The sequence below is a fragment of the Pieris napi genome, chromosome 17 (assembly GCF_905475465.1).
Source record: "Pieris napi chromosome 17, ilPieNapi1.2, whole genome shotgun sequence".
Lineage (NCBI taxonomy): Eukaryota > Metazoa > Arthropoda > Insecta > Lepidoptera > Pieridae > Pieris > Pieris napi.
Genome location: NC_062250.1, coordinates 276,154 through 293,484, shown reverse-complemented (window position 1 = coordinate 293,484; position 17,331 = coordinate 276,154). Strand labels below are relative to the sequence as shown.

The 17,331-nt window shown below is 34.3% G+C and overlaps 2 protein-coding genes across 3 annotated transcripts; one reads left to right on the top strand and one right to left on the bottom strand.

Moving 5' to 3' along the window:
* Window positions 1-3,843: 3,843 nt before the first annotated feature.
* On the bottom strand, window positions 3,844-8,684 carry LOC125057776 (lipoyl synthase, mitochondrial). Its single transcript, XM_047661657.1, has 8 exons — window positions 8,493-8,684; window positions 8,146-8,347; window positions 7,885-8,018; window positions 7,184-7,340; window positions 7,055-7,112; window positions 6,551-6,703; window positions 5,491-5,612; window positions 3,844-4,147 (listed from the first exon to the last, which is right to left on the bottom strand). The coding sequence occupies exons 1-8, from the start codon at window positions 8,538-8,540 to the stop codon at window positions 3,912-3,914; spliced, it is 1,110 nt and encodes a 369-aa protein (XP_047517613.1). The 5' UTR covers window positions 8,541-8,684; the 3' UTR covers window positions 3,844-3,911.
* Window positions 8,685-8,811: 127 nt separating this feature from the next.
* On the top strand, window positions 8,812-17,331 carry LOC125057775 (zinc finger protein 721). Of its 2 annotated transcripts, XM_047661655.1 has the most exons (15): window positions 8,812-9,039; window positions 9,135-9,238; window positions 9,542-9,680; window positions 10,340-10,420; window positions 10,790-10,903; window positions 10,976-11,128; window positions 11,926-12,057; window positions 12,512-12,655; window positions 13,091-13,378; window positions 14,075-14,274; window positions 14,444-14,565; window positions 14,744-14,982; window positions 15,575-15,688; window positions 16,127-16,289; window positions 16,369-17,331. In XM_047661655.1, the coding sequence occupies exons 1-15, from the start codon at window positions 8,956-8,958 to the stop codon at window positions 16,836-16,838; spliced, it is 2,547 nt and encodes an 848-aa protein (XP_047517611.1). In that variant the 5' UTR covers window positions 8,812-8,955; the 3' UTR covers window positions 16,839-17,331. The 2 variants fall into 2 exon arrangements, with proteins under 2 accessions (XP_047517611.1, XP_047517612.1); XM_047661656.1 differs by lacking the exon at window positions 8,812-9,039 and having other exon boundaries at window positions 9,133-9,238; window positions 9,546-9,680.

Sequence of the window (17,331 nt, the reverse complement as noted above, 5' to 3'; positions counted from 1 at the left end):
GTCGCACGCTGGAGCCACTAGGCCAACACTGCTGCAGCGGCGGTAAACACTTAATCTAATATTGGTCCCCGTATCATAGAGACAAAACTATTTCATTACACTAGAAATTATACTAAAATTTCTAAATAAAAAGGATTTCATATTTTATTTCAACGACAGTTAACCCACCAATCTGTTGTTATTAAATAATAATTCCAAACGTAAACTGCATTTTCAACATTAAGTACGTACTCGTCGGCCGATTTAAGTTCATCTCCAATTGAAGAAAGAAAGGCATAGAGAAGACGGCGATAAAAATGCGAAATCCTCTTGCAGTGGAATTGCGTATCGGGGCTCAGACGGAGTGTAATCTGCCGCCTACGGAACCCAAACGCTCCTGTAAGCTTCTCTTGCACTTGCAAAGATTAATATAAAGATGTGGCATTTAGATTTAAAAATGAAAAGTTATTAGCAAGGAGTAAATTGAAGGAAAACAACGTATGTGTAGACGCGTTAGAAGTTATACATACTTCTATGGCGTAACAAAATATTATTCTACGTTTGTAGAAAAAACGACACTAACAATAGAAAAAACTAAAATCTTGACTATAGCTAACTTCAGGGTGTCGATTTTTTTGTGACGCTGTGCGCCTCATCGTAAAAATTAACTCTCATAATTTTTTCCTAATGCGCCAAAAGAAGTATAACTACAAAAAAACAAAGTAACGAAACTATTAAAAACAAAGTATCAAATTATTAATAAGATTTAATGTAGCGTATCCGATATCATTAACTTGTTGTGGTAATATTCAAATCCGTTGGTCGTTTCACGTGTAAAAGATACAGTGCAGGTAAGTATTATAACCACATTGTGGAGACTTCGATTTTGCCTTGCCCTACACTGATTCGAGTATGTGGACATCTGCGAATCGTACATGTTCTATGATCGGTGCATGGAATCGCGCCAGAACTAAATGAAATTGAAATTAGCTTTCTCTCCCCAGAGCCATTCGCGGAATTTCCAAAAAAAATCGTATTATATTTTAAATAGATCTCAGATTCACTATAAAGTAATTTAATTCGATGATGAGAAATATATTTAAGCCGTATCCCGGGTGACATGATATTAAATTAAAAAGATTGTACTCGAGTAGTCTAGAGGTATTTATGGCGATTATTATAGCTTTGTAATATTACTTACGTACGTTGGATGACGTTTTAAGTTCATGAATATGGCGGGGCTACGCAGCGCTGAATTCAAATGCTTGTAAGTTATTCAAATCGATTTTGCGTCCATTCGAAATTTAGCCCTGGATATCAGAGAGATTTCACCATTTTGACTTTATTCATTTACTATTCAATAGTATCTATAAAGTATGCCTCTTAAAGATTCCGTAAGCGCCAAAACTGATAAAATGTGCAAATCCAGTTAAATGCAAATAATATTGTATTTTCCAGCTGGAAATCCAGCGTAGTAAAGAAATATTGGGCAATAGAACCGGTAGCGCTGTGTCGCTGCATACTTGATTACCGTGGGAAACAAGCATCCCTCGAACCTCGAACTACTGCGAACTTTTAAACCTATTTTTGATAGTTTTGATTGGTATTTCATTAATAGGCTTTGTGATGGTAAGAATGTAAAACAAAAGATGAAATAATGGACTTCTGGACTAATGATGCTGTTGACATAACGTTTCGTTTCGTATTTTAAATTCCCACTCTTCATGTGATGGTTATTATGATCTTGAATAAAACATCTGTGCAATTCTCGGTTCAAATAAGTAATTGAATATTGTAATTGCAAGAGTATGTTTATGAATCATTAATGTAAATAATGTACTATTAATTTGAGTGACAACATGAAAAAAATATTTATGAGAATTTAGAAATAAAATTTTACTAAATTAAATGGAATATGATGCAAAATGTACTATTTTCTTATTGAATGGAAAAAAAGTGTTGCCAGACTAAGAGGCCCCCATTGCCGCACGGCTGGACAAAAAGCCCCTCCGGAGAACTAACACACGCCGTTTGCTGACCAAACGTGCAGTAACTCCATACAATAGCTCTTGTCTCAATTTTGGATACGGTATACATTAAAAAGCAGTGTTGGCCTAGTGGCTTCAGGGTACGACTCTTAAACCTGAGGTCGTAGGTTCGATCCCCGGCTGTGCACCAATGTACTTTCTTTCTGTGTGCGCATTTAACATTTGCTCGAACGGTGAAGGAAAACATCGTGAGGAAACCGACATGTCTTATACCCAAAAAGGCGTGTGTCAGGCACTGGAGGCTGAACACCTACTTGCCTATTAGATTAAAAAAATGATCATGAAACAGATTCAATCTGAGGCCAAGACCTAAAGAGGTTGTAGCGCCACTGATTTATTTATTTTTTATACATTAAAAAGACTACCCAGACTACTAAAATAACTTTTCTGACATCTGAATGGACTTTGGTCAGCTTGGTGATTCATCGTTCATTAAATTTAGACATATATACGTATAATTCATAATATGCATAGTTTAAAATTATGATTTAATATACGGTTTATTATGTACACATATAAATTTAGTCTTTATTGGAATAACTATACAACAAAGCCTTCTTTAAAATAAAAGTATTCCCAAAAGTACCATATCCAAAACCCATAATTTTTCATAAGGCACCGAGAAGTTGAATTAACAACATTTTATGTATTCGCCGCGCGATGTGTTGGTTTTTTCGCTTCCTCTGGCGTCGCATCCGTGCGTGAACTCACATGTCTATATAATATATTATTGTGCACTTAAATTTACGATAAAGATAAACACTTCTTTTAATTTGAAGAAGGTACTATTAATAATTAATCAAGGTACGATTGTAATTATGGCATTACTTTATTATAATAGCGTTATGGCATACAGTAAGCCGTTAGGAAAATTGAAACTATGTGATCAAAGCATTACATAAGATTAGATTATCGGCAATCTATTTTTAGAAAACTAATATTAGACTCGTAAAGATGTAACCATATAATGGATTTCTGATCTATCCTTGCGATAGACCTTTGACGATCTATTTGGAAGATTTAGAAGTCTGAAAGATCTTTATTCTTTAATATAATTTTATTATATTGATTAGATGTAATTAAGGCAATTTTGTTGGTAGGGTAATAAAAGTTGGTCATTTCTCAGAGAAAGGTGTACCTCGTTGGAATAACGTGAAAAAGGTTTTACTCGAAAATCTCACCTAAAAAGTTTTATTATAAGTTTCACAAGGTATTATTATTATTTTACTGTCAAATGCGCCTGCGTCAGATATTTTAATGAAAACTGTTTCATCTTATCTTGTAAGAGATGCGCTTAACTAGAGCGGATTAAAGATTTTATCCTAAGTTTTAATACAAATAATTAAAGAACGCGTATTTTATAATCGTTTCACATTCCTAGTAGTTTTAGATCTACGAGTAATTAATACCTGAGTTTCATCATTGGACAATGATGAAGACAGAATTCGAAATTCCATCCGTATCACCTCGACGTCCGTCATTCCACAACTGAGCGTTTTTTAAGGCAGTAGACCACAACTATGTGGAACCAGCTGCTCACTGACTCCATGAACCAATTTGACTTAAGTTGCTCGAGGAAAAGAGCGTCCTAATTCATAAAAGGCCGGCAACGCACTTGCGAGGTTTCTGGCAATGGAAGTGTCAATGTGTGGCGGTATAATTTATCAGATGAGCCTTCTGCCCCCAGTTATACAAAAATAAGTGAACTTTTTTTTTATTGGAACAACGAGCTGTTATATCCAAAAACAATTTACACAATTCGTGTAGAAAATGAGACAAAATTAAACAAATATATTTATTTCAATAAAATATGAACAACATTGAAGATTCATGTTTTTCTATAATTCTATTTTCTAATTACACAGCAGTTAATTAACTAGTATATTAAGCCGTCTTCGCCTTCCGATCCTTTAAGAGGCTACTGATAAATAGTTCGCCAGCCCGGTATGAAGACCTGACCAGAGGTCCGCTGGCCGTGTAGAGGAAGCCAAGTTCCGTTCCACGCTGTTCCCATTCGGCGAACTTGGCCGGAGTCACATACTCCTGCACCCGCAGGTGACGCTTGGTCGGCTGCATATATTGGCCCAGCGTGAGGCAATCCACTCCGACTGCTCGGAGATCTGAAAGTTATATATTTTTGACTCTTTACTAATTAAATTAACATATAACTTTTTTAATTTCATAAACACATTCGTTTTATAACTGGATGACCCGGTGAACTTTGAATCATCTAAATATATTTTTGACAAAATTTTGAGAAAACTTTGTCAAGAGACCAGATCTCATACTACAGCTGTGAAACAAATTTCTGAAGGCTTCTATAAATATATCACAACCAAGTGAGCATTTTTATTTCTAATAAGACCAAAATACATTTTTGTTTCTCAGTTAGAAACAGTATTTATTGGATAATTAAACTGTCGTTTTTAGTATTTTCTCTACTTATTATGTTTCCCTTGAACTTCCACAAATATATAAAAATCGTAATTACATAAATCTGTCTAGATTAGATAATTAGCGGGATAAACGAACAGGACTTTATGTATATAAAGATCTAATATAACTATTTAATAAAAAATGAAACAGCGCCATCTACTTCGACGCGAGAAAAGCTCAATCAAGTATGAATTTCAAAGACTCGAAAATTAGTTGTGTTTAAACCATACTCTATAAAATGTAAATAGGAAGAAGAATTAAAACTATTAAATAAAATATTGTCTCTATCATCTAATTGGTCTTATACATATGTATATATAGAGACACATAAGGCTTACACCTACTTGGCTTAACAGGAAAATGGTCAATTAATATAGAAAATATTATAGGCCGCAATTAAGGTTGTAGCTCCAAATGTTTAACTAACAAAAATAATATAATCGACTCTTGTAGTGTGTATAACCAAATAACATAATATTAATAAATAAACAAATATCTGCGACAAGAAAACGGTAACGTTCTAAATGATTATTTTTAACTTTGCAATATTTATTTTTGTACTAATGGTGTATTATGGGGAAGAACTGGCACTGATTCATATTTTATTGTATTTGTAATTATTATTAACTAGGTGACTCACTTCGGACGCGTGGACATTTATTTTAGAAAAAAAATTATATCGTTATGTTCTTTAATATTGTGGAACATGGTTTTTGTTCTATCATCAATAGTGTTTGCAGCGAATGCGATCAAAGATATTTTATATGCATTTTTTTTACACCTTGGGTAACAATATTTTAGTTTCATTAGGAATCCTTATTTTTTCTTGCAATTAAGCCTATCAATGAAAATGTAGCATTCAAATGGTGAAAGAGTTTTTAAAATCGGTCCAGTACTTTTTCAGCCGTTACAAACGTAAATTCGTTACAAACATACTTACATACAAATTTTCCTTTTTATAATATTAGTATAGATGGGGAGATTGAAGTCTCAATTCTGCATATAATCCCTAGTGATTTAAATTTACCTTTCATAGTCTGTTCCACTTGTCGGTCCGTCTCCCCGAGGCCCAGCATTATTGAGGATTTTGTTATTAAATCTGGATTCATCTCTTTGGCTGTTTCGAGGACTTTCAACGTCTGACGGTAACTAAAATTAATTTACATATATACGTAATTATTTAAACTCTAAGACCTCTATAGAAAATAATTATGCTGAATATAGAGATGTAGGCTAGTACGTGTGTTGTGTCTACTTTTAAAATAGTTTTACTTCTCAAGAGAAAATTGATAAATTCTACGAAGACTTAGCAAAAGCGCTATATATGGGAGATTTCAATGCGCAAATAGGATGCTTTTACCTGTGGGTAAACATTTTTATTTTTTTTTACTTACTTTTAATGTCTAGTGTCGTATATGTGTTTGTATTTATATGGAATATATAAAGCTATATTATTATGACATACTATCTTACAACAACATCCGGAATGGATATTAATTCAAACGTCCATCTTTTAGCCAAACACAAGTCACTTCCTCTCCACTTGGGGCGCCAAGAACTACTTTATTACAAAGATTTAGTTGTTATTCAACGGAAGATAGCTAGCTAAATCAGACCACATTGCCAGATTCAGGGAGAGATTGAGCCATTCCTTCCCAACTCATCCTAGGTCGTGGGGGTTGCAGCTTTCGATTAAATATTAATGTGGTCCTTTATTGTTACCGCAGGAAGGTTTATACGAGCAGCAGATTAGTGCTCTTCCCGAAAAACGAAGCGATAGTGACAAATATTTACTATTTGTTTTATATTGTAGTTCATGAGAGCTACTGAAGAGCGGTGAGGAGTAAGTTGTGATCGGCTAAAAGACGGAAGCTTGACTCATTATGGAATCTGTTTGTCGTTGGAAGATCATAAATATTGTACAGCAAATGAAGATCATCATATCTGTCGATAGCAGTAAAATAAATTTAAAAAAATTGTTTTTGGTTTTTCTAAAATAAACAAAACTAAAGATGGAATTTGTATCACGATCTTGTCTTGAGAACTGTCAACCTATTGATAAAGATATATGAAATAAATGACGGTACCCAGCTCTTCGGTCCCTCACAAACGGCGTTAGGCGTTCCACAGTTTCAATATTATGCGCAAACACATCCAGAGTACTATTAGCAACGGTGGATATACTGTCTCGATTTCCACGAAAATCTGGCACCAGACATTCCACTAAGATCTCCTTGTTTCTGAAAAAAACAAAAGAAAATCAGTTCTCTAGTATACGGGCATTCACATAAAAAAACTGTAAGAAATAACTTGGTAGTGATGATTACTGTAAAGTCTTTCTTGGCATATTTTGAATCTAGTACAAGTTCCATGATTCCTAAAGATACACTTTATATTAAAAATTAAACATCATACCCCATTAAAATTATCATACAACTATTATTGCAGTATTTTTATTAAAATATTTTTTCATACTTTAGTTAAAATGGTGCAATTTGCCTAATTTAGTTTTTATGACCAAAGCAGATTGTTTCATTGTTTCACTCAAAACTTGTTTTACTCCAGTCATTTTACTTTATACAAACACTTACTGTTGTTTAATTTCTCTAACAGTCTCCGCAAGATGAGCCGATCCACCATCTGGCAAATCTGGAAATATAAATAAAATTTGTTTATTTATCTCATAAATAATACACAATATGGAGGTAACAGTAACAAACCATCACGATCTACAGATGTCAGCACAATGTACCCGAGACCCCATTGTTTAATAGCATGTGCCGTGTTATATGGCTCCTCTGGGTCAAGTGGGGGGGGAGCCCGAGATGTCTTCACTGAACAGAACATGCAGCCACGGGTACATGTGTCACCCATTAACTGTAACATATAAAATACTTACTTTACACTAATTTTCGATAACATATATTTCAGTGTTAGCATAAGTTAAGCATGCAGGTCTGTAACTTGAGATTGACAGCAACCAGCACTACACATTATAGTCCTCCATCCTAGCACAAGGTTGTTGTTGATTATGACATCTAATGGAAACCATATATTCAAGCAATATTAATCCCCAAAAATATTATTTGTGACACATGAAGTTATTATAATAAATCTTTTAAAAAGCAAGCATAATTATACACATAATGTTAAGTGACCTTAATTATCATTATAATCACTTGCTCACAATTTTTATCTATTAACATAAAAATTCATTAATATATTTCAAGTAATTTAAATAAATATTTTTTCACATAAACATGAATTCATTACATAACTCAATTAGTGGTTTTTAAATAATCTAGTCAGTTCTTACCTACCATGATTATTAAAATGCATATGTGTGCATTTTAGTAGCAACTACGATTCATTTAAAATACACTATATATAATTTCTAATCACAATTCAATCAACCATATACCATAATAGTAGCTGTAGACATTCCATGTTTTCCACCACTCCAACATTCGCCTATATTTGGACATCGAGCTTCCTCACAGACTGTACTAAGTTTTAAGCTTCTCAATTGCTGCTTTAATTCACTGAACTTTGACCCTGTAAACATATACCTAAAAAATTCACTAGAAAACTAAAAATAATTGTATTTATACAATATCATTATTAAAATAAGATACTCTTTCAATAGTCATTATGCACGATTACTTTGAATAGTTAAACATACCAGTTGGAATAGTAGTCTTCAGCCAAGGTGGTAGTCTCAGACGTTCTGTTTCCCCTTGTTCTCGTTTTAACTTCCCTTCATAGTCATCCCAGTTCTTAGGCCGATCTTCTGACACAAAGTCTGCTAAAGTAGGACCTTGTCGCAATTTCTCTCGGATTTCATCAAGTTTACTTGTTGTAGCTGTATGTTTACATCTTTGTAACTAGGTAAGAATATGGTTAAGTTAAGGTATTGTACTATTTAACGTGTGCTTAACACTTACTACATAATAGCAAAATTATTATAGACATGACTGAAGTAAATAATTTATCCGATATTCTTAAAGTATACTGAATAAAATAAATTACCTCATACGGTTTTGAGACGGTGAAACATCTAGCAGAACTGCGAAACATTTTGATAATTCCGAAATAGCATAATAAAATTGAATAGATCTAAAACAGCCAAGGTTAACAGTGGTTTAGATAATTTTGAGTGGAAACTCGAATCTACGAAGATGAAAAATGTTTATTATTAAAAATTATACATGTAATGACAATTCACAAGTTAACATTAACGTAAAACAGCTGTTCGACCTTAGACATTGGTCAGTAATATTGACAATTGACAAATGGTAGCCCGATTTGACATATACCCTCACTGATTTGACGTATAGGTATAATATGATAATGATCAGCATCGGGATTCAGCATAGCATTAGCTGTCAAATATTTATTTAAAAATTATAAATTAATGCTTCATAATTCATATCATTCCTTTCTGATTTCTCATGGTATGTGAAAATATAACAATGAAAACCATCTGTTAAATATGAGAACTGTAGAATCGCATTTATTGGGTGATAAAATAGATGAGGCTGTAACCCATTATATAAATACACACCAGTCGGCCGAGGTATGTAATATATAAATTCATAGTAACTAAAAAAATATTATATCGAAATATGTCGCACCATAATCTACAAACTTTGTTTTACCATGTTGTTTCAGACAGTCCATGTAGATCCCAATTTATCTTTAAACATTCAAGATGATGGAGGTGGTAGAGTGGTTACTGTTATGCACCCACAAGGCTATCAACAGCAAGTTTGCAGGTATGTTAAGTGCTGACAATACTAGAGTACCTATAGAGACTATAGAGTGCTTAGTACAATACCAATGATATTTTATAATTGGTTTCTTTGTGAATACAGTAAGATTCTATCATAAAACATTATGCCAAAACCATCTTACTGCTTCATCCTATGATGCTTCAATTACAGAAATGCTTTTTAAGTTATAAAAAATAACTGAGCTATTAACAAACCCTAATTTAAACTGGTTTGACAAAATTAGCCTTAATTCTAGTTAAGTTTTCTTTGGAAATATTTGAAAAATATACAAATACTTGTCCCCAGACAGATATCGGTGGGTGAGCAGATTGGAGATGGACCTTGGGCTGAAGAATTATGGGATGGCAGGCTTGCTGCACTTGTGGCGCATCTGGCCCAACCTAGTCGCACTTCTCATCACCAGGGACAAAACTCTCATCATAAGGTACTGACTATTTAAAGCCATTTATGGCAACTACTATTCAAATGAAACCTATATCTCTGGTCTGATGAGTTGCAACTACAACATAGTAAAGTTTTTTTGCAAGCCTTTAAAATAAAGCAAACATTAGAATGATTCAAGCACTAGATTTTTAAACCTGCATATTATGTTTAAAATAAATTTGAAGTATAATTATATTAGTGACAGGGCATGAAAAATGAGGTATGGAAATATAGCATTAACAGGCTGTTAACAATACACATAAAAACTATACTAGTATCATTATACCTAGTATGAGAACTGGCAGTAAATATAAAATTAGAAGCATTAATTTTTTGTATTATAAGTGTACATTGTTTTACGTATATGAATAAATTATTTTTATTTTGATTTTGATACCATGCATGGACAGGGGTATATGAGCATACCTATCAACCTAAAACACTACAATGTGTGTGAAGAACATTTAGGTGTTAATTATTGAAATAATTAAAATATTGTCACAACTGGATAAAAGGGGTTTAAAACCCTTCAATTCTAGTTGGGAGCTAGAATTGATGAAACTTTAGATTGTCTGTATACTTGTGTGTATGTACCTTTTTTGCAATTATCTGAAAATAATAAATTAATATTTGCTCTTATTAAATAAATATATTTTACAGCCGTCAACAATAGTGCGAAGTGATATGGATACATCTGTAATTCTGGATGGTTCTATGAGGCTTTTTAATGGACAGTCTTTGGTAAGACATAGATATTATGTTTAATTTCATTATGTAACATTATATTATTGCCTTTTTAACATAATTGTGAACATATTATATAATAGTTTGTGTGTAGGTCTTTGAAAGGTAGATAATTTTATTTTCAAAGATTTTGTTAATTTGTGCCTATCATACTGGAGTATATTATGCTTTGCACATCATTTTTTAAGAGAGACAGTTTTACTAACAGATTTCTCACTTTTTAAATAAAGATCTATTTCTGCAACTAGATTTAGGACTAACAAAACAAAGCATGTATGTTTTTATTACGACTCTTTAAATCAATACTAGATTTTAAGTTATCAATCTGTCTAAGAAATGTCTATTGTAATCTTCTTAAAATATTAGGAGCACCATCAGGAGCAGTTACCGGTACAAGTGTCAGACCTACCGCTACCTCCACTTCAGGATATGAAAAGGTGCCCTGACACTGGTTGGTTTAATAAGAAGGATACAGTAAAGGTAAATAAAGTCATCTTTATATCCATATATCGTGTAATGCAATAGTATAAAATGATGCTTTGGCATTTCCAGGGTGATAGTGAAATTTTAGAAGATAGTCGGATGCTGGAAATGGCATGCGGTTCACCGGCACAAAGTAAGCAGAACAAGAAGAGCTTGCCACATAAAAAACGGATCTCGAGGAAGTTAAAGAGGAACACTGGCAATACAACACCGAGTCAGCAGGTACATGTACATTTTTTCAACCGCGGTCACCATTATTACTTTGAACAGTTTGTAAATAAATGGATTTGATTGCTATGTGTAAAAAAATTCTATTATTTTACAATGCACCAATGTTTGTCCTACTTTGGCAGTTATGCTAACATCTGAATCCTCATTTCTATGATAGAAATTATTGTCTTCATTGAAATCTGATATATATTTTAAGGATATATGTATGTATATTTTATATGGGGTAAAAAATGAGAGAATGAAGACTTGAAGTATTGAAGTATGTCATCAAAAATTTTGAACATCATGTTCAAAATTTTTTTCCCAACATAAAACATATTTGTTTTAGCTTTTATTTAAGATTTACTATCAAGACCTTGCAGTTACTGTGTAAAAATATTGTATTAAATAATATTTTCTGAGCAAACGATAACAAATAATAATAATTATTTTATTCATCAGACAAATACAGTCCATTGATTGATTAGTAAGTTAGTAACAATAGTTTCTTAAGATCTATGTTAGGAGAATTAGTAAAAATAAGAAAAAGAAATGATTTAAATGTTTTTGGAAAACCAATGTTTTACTTCAAATTAATAATAATAATAAAGTCACTTGCCTATTCACAATATTGCAATTTACCAGATCCAGGTGCCCAGTGCCTCACCAGATTGATTTGGAATCAGAAAAAGAAATTTGACGTTTGTATGATATCTTCTCTAGACACTTGTACTTGTACTATAACACAATAAATAAGTTTGAAAAGTGTAAAATATGATGATGGGAATTATAACTATAAAATCTTTCAGGACATCGTAGTGATGCAATGCAATGAGGAGGTTCAGCCGGAGCAGGAGGAGATTCTCCCCGACAGCTTCGTGGATTCTATGCCTCGACACCATGATGAAGACCAGTTGCCAGTTCACACACACGTTTCTCAGGTGAGGAATTCAAAATTGTGTTTTGCTTACTCGCGTCCTAGGGAGCGTTCAAGTATTACGAATTTGGGGGGGGGGGTCCTTTTGTGAAACGGTACGATACGGGGCCTGGATTTATTTTCGCGTTATTGTTAATATTATTTTCGATTTTCTAGTACTTTACACGACGTAATAGTAACTTTTAGGTATAAAGAGTCACTGCATGGTCACGAAACGTTTTACTATTGGGTACAGAAAAACGTTACGGCGCGTTACATGTCACATTAATTAATAACTATTTTTTATTTCACCACATTTGAATCACTGCAAAGTTTTTGGTCACCAACACAGGGATCCCCTCGTGGGGACTAGCGTCTTTATGATTAGCTACCATTGTAATTTATTAAAAAAGATTATAAGGAGACTTATTTATTTCGTATATACTATCCCCCTTTAGCATGAACATTTGTTTATCCAGATCCGTGCAGTGTTAGTCTGTCAGCTTTGCGGTCAATTCTTTGGGGAGGAGCAGCTGAAGTTCTACCATCACCTGCGGCATCACTACGAACCTCCTGCCGCTCTCAGTATCGACAACCCCGTGCCTGACATTGCGATTGATAAGGTCAATTGTCATCATTTATATATTTTCATGATGCTTACTAATCTTTTTATAAACCAAAAATTGATTTATAAATATATAAAACAAAGTCGTGTTAGTTACACCACTTATAACTTAAGATCGGCTGGACCGATGTTAGTTATCTCTTTTTTGGTGGATTCTTCTCCGCTCCGAATAGCAGAATAAGTAATAAAATATCGGATATGTTATCGAATTACAATAACAAACCAACCTACCACTTTGTTCTTGCACCGGCTAACAAAACAAAAAATGTTGTATATCAGAAAGTGCTTTAACATGCAGTATCGCAATATTGGCGCTAGAGAGTCTTCTCTCTGCGCCAATATGTAAAACTGCCATTCTTTATATTAATGGTATCCTAAAATAAGTAACACATACTTTTTTTATAATATTTAAAAATTGTCTTTTATCTCACAGATTACAAACACCTGTATAGTAGACAATGGAGCGACACTCCCCGATTCTATAGTAGAATTGTCGCTAGAAAATACGGTGCCGAAGACAATGTACCAGCCCATAGACAAGCACATACTCTACGAGAAGCCGCTCTACAAATACTCTATGGTCATGGAGAAATCTGTGGAAGGTGAATTAGACGATTCTTTGGACAAACTGGACTTCTATTGTTGCGTTAAGTGCAATAAATCCTTTAGAAAGCAAAAACAATTCGAGGCCCATTTACGAGAGATGCATACTTTGACTAAGGTGAGTTATTTTTTTCAACTTGAAGAACTTGTTTTTTTCAAACCCCACAGATTTAATATGCTCGAGTAAGTTATTTCAAATTTTGGTCTAGGATGTGGTCATAACAATTAGCTTAAAGTAAAAGTTTTGAATAGTTCTCTAATTCTTTATCAGTATTGCTTGTTCCCAAAAATTGTTAATGTATTTAATAATCGTTTATATTCAACTTTACACCTACGAATACAAAATTTAAAGAATAGAGACGAGAACTCCATCAGAAAACTCGTCTTGTGCCTCTGAGATTATTATACTCTGGTGAATTTAATAAATACAATATATAAAACAAAGTGGTATTTGTTATAACTCGACGCCGATTTTCATGGGTTTTTTTGTTGCATTTGTCTCCGACACGAATGGCAAAGAAACTACAAAAACATTGGCAAATTAACGAAAATATAATAGAAAAAATAATTGTATAATACAAATGGCGTATTTTACGTAATGAAAAACGATCGACATATATTTTTGTTTGGATCGGTTGCGTGCGTTTAGACACTTTTTTGTAATCATTGTATAACTCTCATAAAATCATTAATTATGTTCAGCTCTAACACCACATTCATATAAGTTAGCGTTACATTACATTAATACATTAGTAGAAATCTAAATATCAGTCATTAAATTCTTCATAATGCTAATATCTTTTTTCGAAAGCAGTTAGAGGACATGGGCGAGTTCAGTGAGCCCGAAGATCTGATGGAGGGAATCCACGTGGCGGTGGACGAGGACCACGAGCAGGAGCCGGAGCCTGCCGACGGGCAGACGCCCGAGCAGGACGCCCACGACCAGTACGACACGGTGTTGCCACATTTGACCATCGACAATGGCCATGTGCATCAGGAGCACATCCGGCATTGGTGAGTGACACTGTATTAAAATACTTCCAAAAATGTTTTCTTATTGCGATTGTGTGATGTACAATTATATCGATTCCCGAGAGGCGTGGTCTTTCTAAAACAATTTTTAGATTTTTGTCAATTTCCTTATCAGTTAGATTACGCTCACTTAAAATACTTACCGCTTTAGGTATTCGCGTAGCGGCGGTGAGAGTCCCGAAGTAGGCTCGATATGCGCGTGCGGCGGCACCGGCTGCTGCCCCACGTGTGCGCCGCCTTACACTCAGCAGAGGCATCAGATTGTGACAAAAGGTACTTTACACTCGCAAGTGTCGGTTTGGTGTTGGGTGTGCGTGCGATACATTCTCATTATAACATTTTTCATTATGCGAGCGTTCATTACAAATGTTGAATCTAATAAAATCTATTCACTATCTATCTAGTATATATATATATATATAATATCCGTACTAAACGAATTCTATTACAGAACTACAAAATCTGCTGGAGACAAACGTACCGACGAATCCCGCTCAAGAAAATCACAAGGAAAATGAGAAGTCTCCTAAAAAGCCCAAAAAGAAATCCAACAGGAAATTCGAGTGCGTCCAGTGTGGACGGGTGTTCGATCACCGAAACAGCATGCTGTACCATCTTCTCATGCACCAGAGCAAGAAGCACTCGTGTAATGTTTGTGGGAAACGGTTTTTCACCACTGGCTCGCTTAAGGTATTTATTACCTTTTTTTATTGAAGTGAAACTTCTTTTGGCGCATGAGGGTAAAATTTTTATGGAACGTCACGAAGATGTGCAGTGTTTTTGTCGAAAGGGAGAGAGCGATTGAGAGAGGGGGAGAAAGGAAGTTTTTAAAATTAAAATTTCGTAAAGAGAATAAAATAATTTATTGAAATCTCAAATGACGAATTGTAAATTAAAATGCCACGTGCTTTTATTATCGAAGAAATAAATTTAAAAAATTAAATTTACTATTTCTATTAATTTTAGACATTTAATATTTTAATGACAATTAAATTCATTAAATTCCTAACATATGTTCCTCTTCCCTCAAGTCTCGGAAATCTAATGTTTTAGATTTTTATAAATATGAACAAGAGTTAAAAACAGGGTCTACGTTTGCAGACCAACAATAGAAAAAACTAAAGTGTTGACTATAGCTAGCAGGGTGTCGGTTTTTTGTGACGTTGTACGCGTGCATCGTAAAAATTGACTCTCATCATTTTTCCCTAACGCGCCAAAAGTAGTATAACTTCAAATATTTTTAATTTATTTACTAGATATCAATAGGCAATGTATGTTTCAGGTTCACAAACGAACTCACGACGGCGTCAGGCCTTGGAAGTGCGAAGAGTGCGGACAATGCTTCCGACGATCGGGGGATCTCAAGTACCACAAGGACTCCAAACATTCCAATGAGGTGAATATACTTGTCTCCCTTCATCGCAGCGTACTCTCATTTAACAGAGAGAGATTTGCCATTTTGTCAATCACGTTGTGAGTCAAAGATAGAGTTATTCAGATATTGAGCGTTCCTAAATTTTAATAACCTATATGTAATTTTAGTTAAAGATTTTTTTTAAAACAAATCGAAGAAATATTCACTAAACATTCATTATAAATACTTAGATGTACAAATAATATTTTTAATTTTAATATCTTAGGAAAAAAACTTGAACACTGGGTTTTATTGAGTAAACTTTAGTTTTTGTGTTTAATGAATAGAAAATATTTATTATCTGTTCTCGGCAGCTCTCCCCAGGATTTTCTTTTTGTTATGTTAATTTTAATTTCCAACTTTAATTGATATAATTCATTTGTCCCTGTAATCTATCTAATTAGTGATCGTTAATTCCAGAAACGGTTCAAATGCGAATTCTGCGTGAAAGAGTTCTCCCGGCGGTACTCCCTGAGCGTCCACCGCAGCATACACACGGGCGAACGGAACTACCCTTGCGACGTTTGCCACAAGAGCTTCCGCGCCGCCTCGTACAAGCAGATTCATATGAGGACACACACGGGTGAGCTCCTTGACCGAGAAACATTTAAGAGTTTTCATCGCAAATTCATGTTAATTATTTCTTGATATTTCCATTTCAGGTGTGAAGCCATACCAGTGCGAGCAGTGCAAAAAGTGCTTCAGCGTCCCGTACGACCTGCGCCGGCACGTCCGAGTCGTCCACGATAAGATAAAGAAGGAAGACGATCCCAAAAAGAAAGATAAAAATAAAAAAGAAGAGAAGCCAAAGACAAAGGAGAGCAAGAAGAAAACGGTCAAACCGCCCAACGTCACGATTCAGAAGTCCGCGAAGCCGACGGAGCTAGGGCCGAGTCAGTGTAAGGACTTTTACTACGCCGACCAGGATATCAAGCGGGAGATGAAGTTTAGGAACGAAATCGGAGACGAATTTCGGGATAATACCGATGGGAAAATGCCTATTTTTTCCAATGTCGAGAAGTCGACTGTGGTTTTGAACGACCTCAGGAGTTTGGACACGAGTCGGAGAGACGTGAGTGGGGATATCGAAATGTTCGACAAACTCGCCCTCTACAACATGCCAGCCGTTTGAACTCACTCGCGATTCCTGTTAGAGTTCAAGTAGCAAATTTATTCAGATTTTAACCTAAAGTAGCATAATATTGTCTCTTCGATTTGACCTCAAAAACATGTCTATACTGGTACGAGATGTTTTCTCGAACCGCGATCTCGTCTTGATGTTTGTCAAATATGTCAAACGGTGAAATAGCATTTTGACAAGTAAAAAATGCTGATTTAGGTCTGTATTCTCAAATATTAGTCGGTCTCTTGACATTTAGCATTCTACAAGATGACCTGACGCCTAAATAATAGGATAAGATGGCATCCCTATAATATATTCCTAATCATATGTATATTGGTAACTTTCAATGTTGCCATGTGATATTTTAAATATGGCAACATTTTTAACACAAAAATTATGAATAATTAATCGTATTTTATTTGTATACCGCTTAAATATAAGAACGGGCAAATTGTTATCCTTGAAGTGGATAATGCGACTGATATTAAACTATTTAATTATA

Excerpts from the sequence above, each read along its gene's own strand:
- LOC125057776 (XM_047661657.1), bottom strand. The coding sequence starts at position 8,540 with ATGTTTCGCAGTTCTGCTAGATGTTTCACCGTCTCAAAACCGTATGAG. Across the intron at positions 8,019-8,145 it reads GAAGACTACTATTCCAACTG|GGTCAAAGTTCAGTGAATTA; the intron begins GTATGTTTAACT and ends ATATGTTTACAG. Across the intron at positions 4,148-5,490 it reads AGTGGAACAGACTATGAAAG|ATCTCCGAGCAGTCGGAGTG; the intron begins GTAAATTTAAAT and ends TATAACTTTCAG.
- LOC125057775 (XM_047661655.1), top strand. The coding sequence starts at position 8,956 with ATGAGAACTGTAGAATCGCATTTATTGGGTGATAAAATAGATGAGGCT. Across the intron at positions 10,904-10,975 it reads ATAAGAAGGATACAGTAAAG|GGTGATAGTGAAATTTTAGA; the intron begins GTAAATAAAGTC and ends TGGCATTTCCAG. Across the intron at positions 16,290-16,368 it reads TCATATGAGGACACACACGG|GTGTGAAGCCATACCAGTGC; the intron begins GTGAGCTCCTTG and ends TTTCCATTTCAG.